The following is a 19,564-nucleotide window of genomic DNA, read 5'->3' on the forward strand; positions in this document are numbered from 1 at the left end:
CGAGCTCCTTACTAGTTTCTTTCTATATAGTAAAGACACTGCATGGGATATCATGACAATTATTTCAGACCCCACGATTGTTCGTTCAAGCAGAATCCTTATGACATGCCCTTGCTACAAGTATACGGGAATTCTAAAGAATGGTGAGTATTTTCAACCTGACTCATTCATTTGTCAACAGAGATCAGTGAAGTGTTACCATAGTGTTGAAATTTACACTCTCTAATGGCATGGAAGAATTAGTCCAATAAAATAAAAAGAATGACAAAATATTCTCTTGTAATAACACTTTTGCACAGTACTGTATATGTTATGGTAAGGTTTTGTTGTGATAGATGAAATACATGTAGCTGTTAAAATTGTTTGCTATTTTAATAAATAGTTCATTATGTCCATAGAACCTGTCTCATTATAAAAATTACATATGTAGGTGTTTAATATAACATGCATTTCTCAGTTTGGCAGCGTTAAATGTATTTGTTTTCCATCTTATTTGTTACAAAATATGCATGCTTTTTTTTTAGCCAAGACAATATTAGACATTACAATATAGTGTCGCAATAGCAATGCCTCATATACAAATAATGTGGAGTTGTTTGAAACAAAAACAAAGTTGCTGTATAAAAGATGTGATCAAATTGATTAAATCATGGTTACGTAGCCATTGATAACAAAAACGCGAACAAGTAAAAAGTCTGAACTTTATCTTCATTAATATATTAGGATATCCAAATTTTACTCTAAAGTTTCTGAGAGCTAATGAATCCCGGAAAATATTTAATACTTATTATAATAAATCTGTATTTTCACTCACACAAACAGATGTCAAATAATGAGGGATTATTTAGGCTTGCAACTCTACATTTTGATTGGAGAAAATTGAAATGTGTGATCATTCATGCACTGGATAAGCGATTGTTTTGTTTTTTTGAATTTCGCACAAAGATACTCGAGGGCTATCTGTGCTAGCCGTCCCTAATTTAGCAGTATAAGACTAGAGGGAAGGCAGCTAGTCATCACCACCAACCGCCAACTCTTCTTGGGCTACTCTTTTACCAACGAATAGTGGGATTGACCGCCACATTATAACGCCTCCACGGCTGAAAGGGCGAACATGTTTGGCGCGACGGGGATGCGAACCAGCGACCCTCAGATTAGGAGTCGTACGCTTTAACACACTTGGCCATGCCGGACCCTGGATAAGCGAAGTAAAACGTTTGTGTCATCTTATTGTTTTGTTTGTTTGTTTTGAATTAAGCACAAAGCTACACAATGGGCTATCTGTGCTCTGCCCACCACGGGTATCGAAACCCGGTTTTTAGTGTGTACGTCCGCAGACATACCATTGTGCCACTGGGGGGCATCATCTTATTACTCTCGTGTAACATATCTATAACAACTGTGAAGCTTATTAAAATATTTATCAGTAAGTATAACAACAAAAATTTCGTGCTTATTTGAAGCATATCGTTCTCATGTTGTATTAATGATACGTAATTTATTGTTTTGATACTTTCACCTGGAACGTAAACGTGTCATGAAACAAAATATAATAAATACAGCAGTGGTATGTATGGATATGATAAATTGTAATAAAATCAATGGTACTCATCCACTTCAACTAATGTTACTGTAATGGCTTTGTTTTTTTTTTTGTTTAACATTTATAAAAACACCCTTAGATGGTCGCTTGTGAATTCACGTGATCAAGAAATGCAGCTGACTTATTCACAAACCCTTTAACGATCGGTTGAAACTGACACGAAACACAGTTCTGTGTAGCTCCTACTAAGAAGGAACGCTGAGACAGAATCAAGTTATGGAGATTTCATAAATATGTGCTTATCATTATTTTAACTTACTGCGCTAGTGAGAAATAATTCAGCAGTCAGTATGTGTTAACGACACATAAAAATTTAAGCACAATCATATCCCTCTTCCTTTTTCTTTTGTCTGATAAAAAAGCGAAACCTGTTTCTATGTTTTTAAATAATCCAGCAAAGCGGATAAGCTTCAAATAATCACAGTTTCCTTCTAAGCAGCTGATTTAAATAATGAAACTTGGATATACATTTTTTCATCAATGTATTATGCTTTAGATTAATCATACCTTTGTGTAAGTTTGTTTCATATAAAGGAACAAAACAAGTATTCGCCGATGAACATGTTTTTTCGTAGGAAAAAAAAACTATTTAATTGCACTTTATGCAACACTTATACACACGTGTCACAATAGTTTATTTACCTGAGTTCAATTGCAAAAATGAGTGTGTATGCGTGGTAAAGCCATATTGGGCTATCTGCTGTGCCCACATAGGGAATCGAGCCTCCAGTTATAGCATTGCAAGTGCTTAAATTTACCGTTGCCCTAGCGGGGGACCAACGGTAAAAGACACAGAATACATTTCTTTCCATTTTAATTTCACACTCTGTGTCTATACAATACTAAAAACGTAAAAGTTCTCTTTGTAAATAAACTGTGCATATTTATTATTTTGTCATTCTTACTTAAAGTGACATTATTATAATTGCATTTATACCACAACAAAAATTAATCTATATGTGTGTGTGTTTTTCTTATTTCTAATTGCTTGTTGTTCAATACATACAGTTATTTTAGCATTCTTGTACTCCACATATTTCTGTTTTATTTTTAAATATTTTTTTCGTAATTTGGTTTCATTTATAAAAGAACAAAATGCATCCTGGTATCGTCTAGATAATACGTAGAATTCTTTAATCTTATTGCCATACGTACAGATGCTGTATAAATATCCAGTCGTTCTCCGTTATTTTTAACTTTTGTGAATATAGTATATAGCTCTCTTAGTAATATATCTTAAACTGATTTTCTTTTTTACAGCTAATTTGTGCTCATATACTATCTCTGAAGAAATTTTAAACACTTTGTTCTGTTGTAATCTAGATGTAATCTTATTAAAGCCGCAGGTACTAGTGTCATTAAACCTAGTCAAAAAACATATGTGTACTACGTATTTTTGTTATAAGCGAACTTCTGGTTTGGTTTATGTACATTTATATAATACATACTTTTTCTTCCTCTGGGAGAAATTTCTAGACGAAAAGTTCAACGAGAACCGTAACTATTCTGTCAAAGTAACCATACCAGTGTAGTTGAATTTACTTTTCAAACCAATCGAAATTAAACGAACGCGAAAGATCAACAGAAAAGAGTAAATAAGATCTTATTTTAAACAACAAGACACGAGCCATGCCTCTTCTTTGTCTTTGTGCTTGTCTGGTTATCTCAGCCTAGATCAATAAACCGTTGCTGCGGTTGAAATATTTTGTGGGAGTGTCACTACAGTGTTCTATAATACACTGGCCATTGAAATACCTTGTAGAAGTGTTACTACAATATTGTATAATATACTGGCCACTGAAATATAATTTGAAGTGTTATTAAAATGTTGTGTAGTATACTGACCATTGAAATATTTTGTAACAGTGTTACTACAATGTTGTATAATATACTGGCCGTTGAAATATTTTGTAACAGTGTTACTACAATGTTGTATAATATACTGGCCGTTGAAATATTTTGTAGGAGTGTTAGTGTTACTACAATATTATATAGTATACTCGACGGTCTATGAGTTTCATTTTCATTCTTCTTTTGATATATATATCAAGAAGAACAAAAACAATAATGATAACAAAGGCCCTAATTACTTACATTACCAGCAATGACAGTTCTTATGTTGAGGTTTATCCATCGATTCCCATCTCTTTTGTATCAATTTCTATATGATGGCATTTCCTTTACGTAATACATTTAAATTACTTTTTTACTCTGGAGTTTAACCTTTATTTAACATGGTTCTCCTGTTATCAGGCTTCATATTCCTGTATCATATCAGACATTAAAATATTAAACCAAAAAATTAAACAGTCAATAACTTAAGTGTAAATAGGATTTAGATAGGATTCTGATTATCGTAAAAATTATTAATATTTTATATTTTTGCGATCCATCTGAGGACTTCCGATGCAAAGGTGTCATAACCCAAAATCTGAGAAGTCTAATGAAGTTTAGGTAATTTGAGCCTCGTTATTACCTGGTAGAGGTGCCAGAGATACTAAGAGGATTGGTCAATGAAAGTCATGATATGATGATGACTCAGATTTTGGAGAAGGTGTATTAAATCTAGTAGTGATATTTGATTAATGTAGTTTAAGTACAGTGTAATAATACATTATAACATTATCATGATCCTAATTGTAGAACTTGGCAATGAAATTATATCGTATGACAGATATGATTAAAAAAATTAACCGTACGTATTGTAGGCTAAGACTTCTCGCCTATAAACAAAATTCTATGATTTCATGATATTTTGGAAATAGATTGTTATGAAATGTCGCACAAATATAACACTTCAGAGCCCATGTTTTCATAACCTTGCCCTTATGTACGTCCACATATCAATAATACCTTTTCAATCTAGTTGTCCCTAACTATAAAGCTATTTTTATTTATTTTTTTTTAGAAATGTACATATAATTTATTTACTGTAACAAAAGAAGAAACAACAATTAACAAAAGGCTTTTAACATCTTATTTTCTAAAGTGCTCACATAACCAAAGTACGCAACGTTTCTGATCAGATACCTTTTGACCACAGTACCAATAACTCATGGGTAAAGACGGGAACATACAATGTTAATCACAAGTTCTCATTAATTGCCTGATACAGGAAGGAACTTACCTAAAGGAGAAGTTGTGTTTTATTCAGAATTATCATGAATCAGCTATTTACCGACCACAACTCCTACACGTTTTTGTATTCGAAAGATGGTTGATATAGGTAATTAAAACTTTTAAAACGTTTCCACCTTCTTAGATCGTCTTCAGTTTAACAAAGCGTCATCACGGAAAACCAATATACCTCTCTTCTCGTATTTGTATTCTTTTCTTATATGTGTATAGGTTTTATTTTGTTTATATGAATATTCTAATTATGTCATTGTTTTAATAATAAATCATTACTTCACATGTGTATCAGAATTACCTCACAAACTGGTAATGAAATATGTTCTTTCAAATACGAAAAGTACACAACTGTTCCTTACGAATTTTTACTTCTGATGCAATTTTTTCATGACTTACGTTATACAAGATACTGTGTTTTGAATCTGGCTGTGAAATTATGTTGTTACTTAATACTGCCTTTTCCCACACATTGTCGTATGGCGTACGTTATGAAATACTGTCTTATAGGTCTGGTTAAGAAATTATCCTGTCATATAATAACAAATCTGGCCCGGCATGATAAAGCGTTTTAAGGCGTGCGACTCCTAATCTGAGGGTCGCGGGTTCGCATCCCCGTCGAACCAAACATGCTCGCCCTTTCAGCCGTGGGGGCGTTATAATGTAACGGTCAATCCCACTATTCGTTGGTAAAAGAGTAGCCCAAGAGTTGGCGGTGGGTGGTGATAACTAGCTGCCTTCCCTCTAGTCTTACACTACTAAATTAGGGACGGCTAGCGCAAATAGCCCTGGAGTAGCTTTGCGCGAAATTAAAAAAAAAGACAAAAACAAATCTTTGTGTACACTGTCTTCTGCATCTGGTTTCGATTTTCTTTTACCACATAATACTGGTTCTTTCTATACACTGTCACACGACATACCTTATAATATACTGTCTTCTAGATCTAATTATGTTATATGCCATCCACTCTTATTACGAACCGAAACAATAAATGTCTTCTTCTAGCAGGTGCTAAATTGCACTGTCTTCTTGTGGTGAACGTTATGATATACTGTGTATCTCAGAACGGCTGGTATGAGTATTAACACTTTTATTAATAAGCAGAGAACAACGTTTCGACCTTCCTAGATCATCTTCTAGTTAACAACACAGTTCTGAGATACGTTTTTATTTCAAGTAGGTTTCTCGTCATCAAGAGTTGTGATATATTGCCCTTCAAAAACTGATACGTGTTACTTATTAGGTATTTTGTGAAGCACATCTTTTACAGTAATATCATGGTTGAAAAGAGTAAATTATGTCTGTAAAAGTGTTTCCACCTGATGAGGTTATTATCAGTTATTACTGATTAGAAAAACAATTGATTATGTATTTTTTCATTGAAACAGTTATTGTGTTTCTCTATAAGTATGTGGTCAGTAAGTTTTAAAAACTTTAACCGATCAAACTTATAATTAACTTCAACTATAGAGCTTTTTATGTATTAAAAGCCTTTGCATTTTTGGAGCTTGAGGACTGAATGTTACGTTAGCTCATCAAGCCTTCTCTCTTAAATGATTAGAAGGAAAATTAAATGTTTAATTGTTTGGAACTTCTGTATTGTGTATTAAACATTTTCTCATTTAAATGTCGTAATTAATGGTGTTTCTTTTATTCTGAATTATTTTGTTTACCTCAATAAACTATGTTAGTTTGACAGTAAGTTATTATTAAACATGCGCTTATACACTGATAATAAACCATAACACTAGTACTGTTGTATAAAAGTTTGGTTAATACCTGTGATGTCAAAATTGAACAGAATGTTAGGCTTTTGTTACATAAAAAGTTTTCAGAAAAGAGTTTGTAATTTAAAATGCTATGTGCCTGTTTGTAATTTAGTTGTGATGGTCGATATTAATCATGTGATGTTGGATGTGTACAGCTACTCTTCTGTACGTAATGTATGAGAAGTAATCACGAAGGTTTCCTGCATTGCTCTATTGATGTCTGATTAAGTGGCGACGAAACTTGATGGAAAGTATGGATAAAACTTCAGTTCTGCAATAAAAATGTTTGGTAGATTGTTCGTAGTACGAACTTAGTTTTTGAAGTTGAAAGATTTCTTTAATTAAAGAGTTAAATTTCCCAAAGTAGAAGTTAGTAATCTACAAGCCGTAATCAAATATAGAGCACTCTTTTGTTCTTCCTTCATGGTTCGATATTTAAGATATTTAATAAACTTTAGTTTCGTTGGTGTGATTGGAAACCTGTATTGAACTTCAACTTCATTTTTTATTTTAAACCTAACTTTTACATTAACTACATAGCGAACAGTCCTTCAAATTATTTATTCACTGTTAGGCATTTCAAATCAAGCCATAAGTAATATATGGTATCGGTGTTGTGTCTTTATTAATAAATACGGGTATTTTTTGCCTCTGTTAATAAATACGGGTAGTGTTTGTTTGTCTCAATGAATACGGGTAGCACTTGTCGATGAATACTTATGTATGTTTTCAGTACTTACAAACACTGTTCAGTGTTTGCAATCTTCAAGCTCAGTAAAGTAATCCACTGGAGTTATCAGGCGTTACAACATTTTACCTAACTCACACTCTAACAAATTCTGGTTTTGTTTTGCACTGCTACTTGATTTAAAGTTTTATTTTAACCTTAATTTTTGCTTTCATATTACTGTATCTTTTGTTCTTGGTTTGCTTGGTAAGTAATATTTCTTAGATAAGGAAAATTACCATAGAATTTTCACAAGTATTACTAGATCCTGGTCAATTTTCGTGAAACATTAAAAAGTTTTAGTAGCTGTCAATTAGAAAAAAAGGGTGAGCAAGGTGACAGCTGAAGTAGTACGAATCCCTTGGTAAATAATAAAATTTCTTTGCACTAAACATACCACCTCAGATGTACTTCCTCTATATATTATTGCATCTTACCTGTGCATTATAACATCTTATAGATTAACAATTTAATATCAGTTTCTCAGTGCAGAACCTATCAGTGAGTTGGAAAAACCTTGTGGACAGTAAAAAAATCTCACGACAGATAATGGAGGTGGCTATGAATCCAGACTAAAAACTCTCGATTTGGAACTTGATGCAAAATCGTGGATGAAAATTGTGTAGATACCTGACTAGAAACATTGGGGACCAGTCAACTGTCAAAGCTCATAAAGAGCTTCCAACGCTAAACTCTGTTGTATCTCTGAGTATGTTGCCACAATGTAATTAATTTCTTAGAAAGTCAATAACAGTTAAAGGGATCAACCAATCTACTTTGGTGATACCATAAGAAAAATGGTTCATCTTAAGTGGGCTACTTTAAATCATGGTTTATGGCAAATATCTCCAGCAATATTTTGTTATACATTTATCAGGAGTATGAATCTTGTTTTTAATAGCACTCTGATGCCAAGTGGCAATATCATCATGTATCTTAACGTTGAAATGAGGGAGACAGTTCGCCCACCAAATATGACCATCCATGGAGTCTTATAGGAACTTGTAAGTAGTCGCCATTAAAGTCTAATGAAAGCAAATTACGAATTTCCAAAAGATCTCCATATACTGCATATTACTTTGATATGATATGGCAACAAGCTGTGATGCTATCTTAATTAAGCAGATTACTAATATACGGGACGAACTGTTATCTAAATATATATATATATATATTCTATGTTCATTACATTTGATAAGAAGTTCCTAACTAAATTCAATTAGGTCTAAATGTAAAACAGGTTGAACAAACTTAAGCCACTTAATGTATGCTTTTAAGCCTCAGCAGCCCAGTATTCGATATATTTTATCACCTTACTTGGTAAATATCAAAATATCAGTCCAAGAACATATGAAACAAATGAACCGAAATGGGCATGAAAAATAGCGTGCAAATGTAAAATGCATTAACCACTGCTAATTCACGTGTAGCCATTTTGATGAAAATATCGCATCTTTACAAAACTAGCCTCAAATAATTACAATATTCATGAAATAAAGTTTCTATTCATGCAGTGAAAAGTCAGCCAGTCATAAACCACAGACATTTCTAATATGACTGGCTCATTGTCGATAACTCATCCAACACACAGTATATACAAAACTTTGACGAATATTCTGATATATTAGAATTAGTAAAGTCTCAGTGCTGGTAGCAATGATGGAAGAGCTAGTTTTTAAACTACCTTTATTCAGGCATATTCACGTTATCGTTTCTAAACATCCATGCAATTTTTGCATGCAGCTCTGATATTTTTATTGAATGATTGTCTCAAAATCGTAAATACGTGATAAACCTTCTACACAGAGAAACTAGTATTATTTTTGTTTAGTAATGGAAAAGCTGCAAATCACAAGGATAACCAATAGAACATGTAAGTCCCCCATCGGTCATGCAACACACGTAGAGTTCACTAACCCCATACAATTATAATTTGACAAAATAAAACGTGGAAACTGAAGCCTAGAAAACTGCTTAAAAGGTCCGGTAAAACGTCAAATAGATAACTATGTTAACAATAAGTAAACAGTTATCAAATGTTAATAATGTAGAAATTAGACTTGAGAATATTAGTTAGTAATAATCTTAAGATGTTTACATAATTTTTATATAAGATGAAGATATTACAATTTTTTTGTAGACATTAAATCACTGATACAATTTAATTCTTTTTAATAAAATATTCATCATTTTTACTGTGAGTTGGTTTTCTGTAGACCAGGACTTTAGCCTAGTAAACCAACAACTACAACAGTAGGTTGCAAGCAAGTCAGAATAACTTCGTAAGTACAGCTTAACTGTTGCATATCAAGTATGTATTTTTCCCTGCACAAATCCACTGAATAATCTGTCACAGGAATTTGGATTACTAAAAGTCTGGTCTTATATGGATCCACCACTATGGGTAGTTCTTTCAACTAAATGATTTACCAGTGAATGTCCCACGTATTCTAATGATATAGGTTTAGAAAACTAACATTATTATAAGTTTAACTTTTAGATGTTCAGTTAGCTTCGTTTGTTTCTTTTAGTGCAAAGCTACACAATAGGCTAGTTGCGCTTGGTTCGCCACGGGGAATCAAGCGCTGAATTTTAGTGTTGTAAAATCATATAAATTTAACGTTGAATCACGGGAAACAATTATTTTAAGCTTCGTTTAAGATTCAGGTTGATTGATTAATTGTTTTGAATTAAGCACAAAGCTATACAATGGGCTGTCTGTGCTTTGCCCACCACGGATTCTATTGGTGTGAATCCGCAAATAAACCGCTGTGTCACTGAGGCAAAGGATAAAAATTACTGATTTTAATATAATAAAATTAGTTTATGTATAAACACGTGTGGTAGACATTTATAAAATTTAATTACTTTTCTTCTAAATTAATTCGTTTTACTTTCCATGACGTCAATTAAAAACAAAGTTGATTTTTTAAAATAATTTAGATACTTTATATTTTAATATTAACTGTTTAAAATTTTACAGATTTGAAGAAAAAGGGCAACAGCAGGAAACTTAGTTTACCTTAATATGATTTAGATCATTATTTTATTTATGTTTTGATAGATATTCTATGAAAGACATGAGGAAAATGTATGTCTGATTGTTGGAAGTGTGGTACATTCAGGTTAAATTCAGTTAACCATAAGAGTAATTATATGGGTCCGCTAATAACGGGAGGTTAAACAAAATATCTATTAGGAAGTAATTCTAGATTTTTTGAAATTTGACTTAAATTTTGAAAAAAGAGATTAGACACAATGTAAAACATAATGGAAACAGTCTTCATTAATATTCAAGAACTATTACAGGAAGAAGGGCAAGTCTTTAGACTATCCTAAAATATTGTAAGGATATTTAATACAATTTGTTGATGTTAGATTTTAAACTTTATAATAATACTGCAAGTTACAAAGAAATTACTTCAGTTAACATAATGAGAGCCTGACCTTGAGAGAGAGGGGGCTCTAATATTATATACCAAATAATCATAACATAATACTCTCAGGATATTACAAGAAATACTGTTGAATGACACTGTTATCGGCCTCCTTGTACTGTGTGCAGTATTATGGCATACATCCAACAGGCATTATCTACTCGAGAACAACAAAAGAACAAAGGCAGATAGAATTAAATCAACTTAGGAGTGTTCTAGACCACGTGTTATTGTGAAACTAGTTTATATATTTATAAATCAAAAAAATTACGAATTCAAAATAAATACTGTAATACTACAAGAAATTACAGATGCACGTTATCTTAATATACCATAAACGCTGTAAATTTGTTTACCAATCTTGCTTGTAAGGTATGTTCAGTACAAATATTTTGTGTCTATGATGGAATATGGGTATTTTTGGTTGCTATAAAGGCTGCTTTTTAGTGCTGCCTCATGAATTTTAATACAGTTTAGGTTAACTTAGAGCAACAAATTGTAATCAATGGTCGTAAATAACCACGCTGTGTGTTAAGCTTGCTAGACATAAAGGCGTTATTATAATACATATATAAAAATATAAACAAGTGCTAAGCTGAAATCAGTGAGCTTATGCTTTATATTTCGTAAGTGAAAGCTGTTATCAATTGTCATATAATATGTGTATGTGGGACATTGTGATTCAAGCACTTTACTATTTGTTTGTTTGAAATTTCTCTCAAAGCTACACGAGAGTTATCTGCACTAGTCGCCCCTAATTTCGCAATGAAAGATTATAGGGAAAGCAGCTGGTCATTACCACCCACTGCAAACTCTTCGGCTACTCTTTTACTAAGGAAAAGGAAGATTGACTGTAATATTATAACGCCTCAATGGCTGAAAGGGTGAGCATATTTGATGGGACGGTGATTCGAACATACGGCCCACAGAATGCGAGTGAAGCGCTCTGACCATCTGGCCATGTAAGGCCTAGCACTTACCAGTCTGTAAAGCTAAAGAAAAAGATAATTTAAATTATTTGAACAGAGAAAAATGACAAGACTGTTCCGACAAGAAAATAGTTTTGGCAGAGTCTTCTTCAAATCTGCTATCAAATAATGAAGCCATTCAAAATCCAGAATAATTTTATTTGACCAGCGCTACCTTTATAAACGTTATCTTTATAGTAACAGCTGCTTGACACATCCAACATCTTAATACTTACTTCTTTCAGAATAACATGATTTGACCGACACTAACTTTCTAAATTTTTTTCTAGCAACAGCTATTTGACACACCTAATATCTTAACACGTTATATTACCAAAATAACATGATTTGACCAACAGTAACTTTCTAAATATTCTTTTTTTTTTTCCAGTATCAGTATTTGATAAATCCAACATTTTATCGCTTACTTTCTAAACGTTGTTTTCCTCTAACAGCTGCATGACACACCCAACATCTTAACATTTAACTTCTCTAGAAGAATTTTATTTGACCAGCACATACTTTATAAGCATTATCTTTCACTAATAAGTTATTTGACACATCCAAGATCTTAACACGTACTACCCCCATAATACTTTGATTTGACTAACTTTCTAAACGTTTTTTTATTCAAGTAATAGCTGCATGACACGCCAAACATTTAACAATATCCCCCAGGATAATTTTATTTGAACATTAATTTTCTAAACATTATTTTCCTCTAGTAACAAAGCACACCCAACACCTTAATACTTACTTTCTAAACATTATTTTTTTCTAATAACAGATACTTGACACACTCAAAATCTTAACATTTACTTCCTCCAGAGTAACTTTATTTGACGAAGACTTAATTTCTAGACATTCTTTTAATTCACTAACAGCTACTTGGTTCCCCAACATCTCAATACTTGATGTCTCTAACAATAACCTAATTAGACAAACATCCACATCTTTGTCATTGACTTTATACCGGGAAGACTGGTTAGATCTTTAACCCAGTCAATTCTCAAATGCTCCGAGGAATTACAAGGATAATCTTAGATTATTTTTAAATTGTTCCAAAGCAAGCGAGGACATAAAACAGGTAGAAAAAGGTACAGACAAAATAACGTTCTTTGTTTTATAATAGATACATAAAAAAGGTTTCTCTATTTTTACATATGTTGAGTAAGTTTTGAAATATTTATTTGTTGTGTTATTTTATTTAAATATATGGTATCTATTTTGTTGTAGATTGGTAAAAGATAAGTTAAATATTGACAAAATGTCTGACGTGCATTTTAGTCATGAAGATACTGTCCTCCAAACATGAGGTCCTACCAGGATGATTATCATTTTTTTAGAGCATTATCTATAACCAGAAGACACTAAATAGTAGAGAAGTGAATTTAGATATGTTTGCATGAATGTAATAAGACATTTTATGTTATACATTTGTAATTATATTTAGTACTTAAATGTATGGGGAAAGGAAATTTATTACTTACTGGAGTCCTATTACAAAGAAATTACACTGCTAAAATAAATGACTATCATTTATGTTAAGACCTTCGCAACAGAAAATTACTAGTTGTCTTATATAAGCAACGAAACTGGTAGGCACACTTTCAACCAAATGACAACTTCTGAAATCCTTAAGTTTTCCAACAGCTCTATGAAATATTCAAGACGAGTAGCCTTGAATACCTCGCCACACTTCAACATCTGACAGTTAGTGCTGATAAATTAGCGACGTTATTATTAGCACAAGATTCGTTTGACAGTACGGTTTTATTGGTGCAAACTTCAAGTTTATTACTTGTCTTTATGTATTGTATCACTGGAAAACTTTTCAATTCCATTCTGCACTATTCCTGACATTTTTACTTCAATCTAAAGCACTGTACCGGTACTTTGGAGAAAGATTGTCACTGCTGAGCAAACAATTGAATTTCTTGGTTCTTTACTTCAGAAACTGCAAGTTTATATTCAGGTGGGAGGTCTGCTTCTAATTGCGTGAACATCTTCTCAACTGAATATTTGAGGTAAATATATGCCACACTATCGTCATAGCACACGTTGATATTCTTTTTATAGGGAATACCTTTTACATCATTTCGCTCACGAGATTTTGGACGCCCATCCAAATGAAAACTTTCCTCTGTCTCCAAATGTTAATTACGTCAACCAAATCACGTTCCTACTTGATGTGATACTTAGAGAGTTAATAGCATGCGTTTGCAAGTTAATGTATTTGCATGGAACTCTAGTATTGCTCGTATTTTCTAATACATTCCTTAAGCCCCTTTTACACTATTTACCAAAATATGTGCCGGTTTGTAGACTAAAATAAAAAGAGTGAAATGAGAAAAGCTGTATTCCTTTGTGTTCATGCAAACAGTATTATTAGTGCATTAATTTGAATCATAGGAAACTGATAAAACAGTTAGAATTAAGATACGACCATGGAAGTATGGCGAACTTTATACCAAAATGATAGAGAAATGAACAGTTGTTTCATTTTTGTTAAACACAGGCACAGCGAATATCTTTAAGAGTTGAGAAGTCTAGACATTTACAAGTTATACCAAATTACAGAAGAATTAGGAAGATGACAGAAACATATATCACTCTTTCCCAGTTAGCTGTGACTGTTAATATATTTAAGTTAATATAGTGGTCAACGTGGTTACTTCATGAAGGTGGGAAGAACTGCATTTGTTTGTTTATGTTTTATAGCAAAGCCACATCGGGCTATCTGCTGAACCCACCGAGGGGAATTGAACCCCTGATTTTAGCGTTGTAAATCCAAAGACATACCGCTGTACTAGCGGGGGGCGAAGAACTGTATCATGATTAACAGTTCATATACTGTGATATATATTGTTCACTCCCCAGTGACCAGTCAAAATTTACATAATGAATAATGTTAGTCAAAATATTAGCGTAAAGATCGAAACGTTATCACACTTCTAACAAGGAAAATGAAGCAAGTTAGTAAATAACATTTAAAGTTTTTCTCCAATTTTGATTATTTTCCCATCATGTTACAAAAACAATGTCAGCTTATGTTCTTCCAAACTGGAATAAAGTATCATTAGCTCTATTTTGTACAACATTCGAAACGAGATAATAGTTTTCAACCATCTTACAACAACTGTGCAGTTCTATCGGGTATCTTAATACGAAAGTATTTTAGGCCTATAGCACGAAATTTCTTATGCAAATATATAAAATTGGCCATTTGTTTTTCGCCCACCACAAGGATGGGGAGGGTCCTGCAGATGTGCCCAGAAATAACGTTTCTGCCACCATATTTTGCAAGATTCCCATATCCTAGTTAAAATTGTGTTCTTGTATGATAAAATAATTTCCACATTTTATTCTGATATAATGTCAAGCTTAGCTAATGAAGTGAGCATCTTTATTCACTATGTGTATCAAGTGAAATCAACACACAAGATTTGAAAATTTTGAACTGAAAAAAAACTTATTGCTGGTAAACGACCTTTTTTTTTAAAATTTGTAACATATAACAAATACACGTGTATTTATATATTTACCGTTGGTACAAGTTTAGCCCACTTCGTATTTAAAAGTAAATGAAAGCTATTGACAGACATTTATTTCTTCATTAAATGTATTACTTCAAGAATCAAACAAACAGTACTTGCGCGCCACAAAAAGAATTGCGCATGTATAATTTTAGAAGTACAGATTTAATACAACTTGACGGTGTGGAATTTTAAAAGTATACGTTAGTGCATGACTTGTCGCAGGTGGAATAAAAATCGGAGTGAAGGTGGACAAAAAACATTTTATTTACCATATGAAAAGCAGCGCATGAACAGAAACTGGTTGTTCAAGCAGAATGAGCTAATACGTAGTTGAATTAAAGTGAGAGAAAAATATAAAATGAGAAATTGTATTACATTAAAAAAACGAATAAGGTAAGATGCACTTATAATAAAGATAAAAATATTTCAAACAACATGAAAACTTTAAAATAAAAGTCGCGCATGATCAGCAACCTGTTTGTTTTTTAATTTCGCACAAAGCTACTCAAGAGCTATCTGTGCTAGTCTTCCCTAATTTAGCAGTGTAAGACTAGAGGGAAGGCAGCTAGTCATCACTACCCACCGCCAACTCTTGGTCTACTCTTTTACCAACGAATAGTGGAATTGATTGAACATTATAACGCCCCCACGGCTGAAAGGGCGAGCATGTTTGGCGCAATGGGGATGCGAACACGCGACCCTCAGATTACGAGTCGCACGCCTTAACACGCTTGGCCATGCCGTGCCGATCAGCAACCTAAACAACCAAATCAGACGTTACCAAAACTTCAGAAGCGCCTTTAGAACATTCAGTAAAGAAACATATTTGGCTAAGATGCACTATATTCGTGGTTGTCTCCAATTTCTACAATTTGTTGTTACAATGACTATTTTCTATGGTTGTGTGCGATTTACACATATCAAAGTCCATTTATTGTTTTGTTGTGTGTTTATTCACAACAGCTTCCATTATAGAGGTAGTACTTATTGATATCATGTTAAAGAGCCTTTCTTAATGAGCAGTTAAGCATGGCCTAGTGGTTTTAAAACTCGAGCTCTATAAATGTTCTCAATCATAAGGCTAGCATTAAACTTAAAATGAAAAATTATGTATAATATTAACCATTAAGTATTCAGTTACAATGTCTTTTCCTATCTTTTCATAGTTATATGTTTATCTTCTGATTTCACCAAGTAACGTTTTTCTTTATAGGTGTGTATCGGTGAAATGTTGTCTTGAGTGATCCACACAATTTACTCTTGGTAAGACTTAATTTTTAGGGATGTGTGATCATGGCTTGTTTGTTTTTTTAAATTGCGTTTCACTCTGAACATAACTTTTGTGTGTATTAAACTGAACTAGAAGTTTCTGAATGCATAATTGCAACAAATGTGAAACCTCCAATAATGAAGAGGTTAAGGTTGAATACTCAAAGTCCTACATGAGTAAACAGATATTTCTAACAAATACTTAGAAGACACACGCAAACGTGTATACGTTTAAACAGTAACAAGGCACAGATGTACTTTAAATGATTAAAATAAGCCTTAACAAATACTCTGAACATTATCATTGAGTTATCAGTACAAATGCAGTTTACATTTGAAGGAAGATTCAGATAACACACAGTTTACATTTACTCTAAGCAGATCAATATATGCATAGCCCTAGTGTTTTATCTAGTATTAAAAAACAAAACACATTCACTTCTAAACAGTGATTTGTAGAAACAATTTATTATGATAAATCAAACATTTCAGTCTTGCATAGCTCTTAAAGAAATAAAAGTATTATAACAATCTACAAGTTTTAACAGTCAGGAATGATTATGAAGCTATCAAATAATGTATTTGTGTACATTGTTAGAAATTTATTTAACACACTATAAAGCCATATACTAAAATATTTTTTTTCCCCCAAACATTAACAAGATGAAATATCCAGTTTATGTTCATTGATGACATCTAACAGCTGATTATGTTAAATCTTTAGGTTCTGGTAGATAAAGGAATAAAAGAAGAAACAAAAAATCGGTCTTAAGTTTTTATTTCTGGATTCCTTTCCAGTATCCAAAACGCTAGAAGCAACAGTGTGTGTGTGTGTGTGTGTGTGTGTGTGTGTGTGTGTGTTCCCAAGCAGCGCGCACACATACTATTGTTCCTATATATAATAGCATAACAAAGTCAGAACCATTAATATGTTAAAGTTTAATCAATGCTATTGTTGTTGTCATACATGTTCTACATAAAGTTTATTTATTATTCATACAAAACATTGTTTAAGATACAAAATGTTGTCATATTACATACATGGATATTTATCACATATAATTAACATTACACTAATCTTTACACATCCAATAAGGAAACTTTAAAAGTATAATGTAAAATTGTTAATACAGTTGAATAACAGTTAAAACGTAACTTGTGTTCTGTTATCCATGCAGTCAAAACAAAGGTTTGCTACATATAAAAAAAAAAACAAACAACAAAAAAAAAAAAAACGTTATGGCTCTCTGTGAATAACATGAAACAAATTAAATCTTTGAATTTCAGGAATCAGAATCTCCTCATAGAGCTGATGTAACGATTGCCACCAAATGACCCCCCACCTCCCATATCTGGATTATTCCCAAACATGTTGGAAATTGACTGTGGATGAATGAGAGGTGGTTGAGATAAAATTTGTTGCCCAGTAGCACTGATCATACTTCCAACCCAACGATTCTGTTCTACTCCTATCCTGCTCCACTGATCAGATGTATGTGTATGTATTCTACCAGCACTCCAGGAATCTCTTCCTCCTTGTTTGTCTCCATATCTACTTCTATCAAACCCACCTGAGGAGCCACTTTTTACAGAATCCACGAACCTATCTGAACGGCTCCTCGACTGCGTATCTCGCTGGTCTTTTCCCCTTAACTCTTTGTCTCGAGATCCACCATGGATATAGCGAACTGTTCTGTCAATGCTCCTACGTTCCTCCCGCATAAGTGGCAGTTCATCCCTCCTGGTATCCCTATGCAGACTTCCAAATTCTGATTTGGAAGTTGTGGTATCATGCCTGCTCTTACTAAACCGATCTCCTCCACGACTGTATGTTTCACGTTCTAATGATCCTTTAGTTGGACTGTCATATAGTCTAGAATTACGACAAATAAGATCCCTGATAACTGACACTCCAGTGAGTTACAAAAAGAAGTCAACAGAAACTCTAAGAACAAACTAACTAACTATGAATTTTAACAAACAGAAAAATAATAGTCAAAAATGTGCTTCTTATATATAAATAAAATGAGTAACACAATATTTCTAAATATCTGGACTTATCAAGTACTTTCAACTAATTATTTATTACCCTCTTCCTACAATATGTAGTAAACTGTAACACAAAATTTTTACTTGAACAAGTCAGAAATACGATCTATAAAACAAGTATGTCATACTGCAAATTTTAGTAAGAAACTAAAACAAACAATTCACACAAACAGCAATATAAATTCAATTACTGCATGTCTTTCATAAAAGATTTAGAGAAAATTTGTATCTGCTAATTTATTAAATTCATATTCATCATGAAATGATACTGGTAATGACCATTTTGATGTTTCACTTTTACTAACATTACTGCATTACCTGCAAAGACATCCAATGCACACAGATAAACCCTGCTACAAATTTACAAAACCTGTATTCACCTGGACAACAATTATTAGTGCAAATATCTTTTATGAGCTGACAAAGCATAATTATAATTAACAATATTTGTCGTAAGACAATAGTATATATAAAGTGTTCTGACCACATTTGTATTGCTTCCTACATAGCCTGTATGGTCAGTAATGAATATGATAAATATAGTGTGGTTGGAGTATTATTATACATTTATAATTCTTAAAAATACCTAAAGAACTAAATTTACATGCTGTGTTAATAATAAAAAAAAAAAATCAAACAGGCCTAATGCAATGTTTCACAACAAGTAATTATAATCATTCTTCGCTTGCTTGTAAAAGGTAGTTGCACCATAACAACTATTGTTGAAGTAAATGGTTTATATAAATCGTGTTTTAACCACTGCTGTGTTTGTTGTATCCTAGCCATCCTGAAGATTTCTGGAATAAGCAAAACACATAATTGGCAATGGAGATGACAAATACAGTGTGGTTAGAATACTATTATTATTATAATTATTATAATTCCTGAAAACCCATAAAGGACTAGTTAAAGAATGTAATGTTTAAAAATATAATAGCCTAATACTAATGTCTTACAGTAACTATGATTGAAGATTTTCATTTTAATATATTACTGTAGTAGTTTAATTACTTCCATATTACACAAGAATAAACAAGGTGGTCACAAAGAAAAAAATGTTAGCAAAATTAGTA

At 32.5% G+C, this 19,564-nt stretch overlaps 1 protein-coding gene across 3 annotated transcripts in view; it reads right to left on the bottom strand.

Moving 5' to 3' along the window:
- Nucleotides 1-16,894: 16,894 nt before the first annotated feature.
- LOC143249172 (uncharacterized) overlaps nucleotides 16,895-19,564 on the bottom strand; it is a 49,971-nt gene continuing 47,301 nt past the window's right edge. For 2 of the 3 annotated variants that reach the window (XM_076498628.1, XM_076498627.1), the window contains one exon: nucleotides 16,895-18,315. In XM_076498628.1, coding sequence (XP_076354743.1) covers nucleotides 17,733-18,315 — 583 coding nt within the window. In that variant the 3' untranslated portion in view covers nucleotides 16,895-17,732. Of the gene's footprint in view, nucleotides 18,316-18,809; nucleotides 19,289-19,564 lie in introns of all 3 variants that reach the window. The other variant, XR_013027616.1, reaches the window with a different exon arrangement.

The sequence above is a fragment of the Tachypleus tridentatus genome, chromosome 4, assembly GCF_004210375.1.
Source record: "Tachypleus tridentatus isolate NWPU-2018 chromosome 4, ASM421037v1, whole genome shotgun sequence".
NCBI classification, from domain to species: domain Eukaryota; kingdom Metazoa; phylum Arthropoda; class Merostomata; order Xiphosura; family Limulidae; genus Tachypleus; species Tachypleus tridentatus.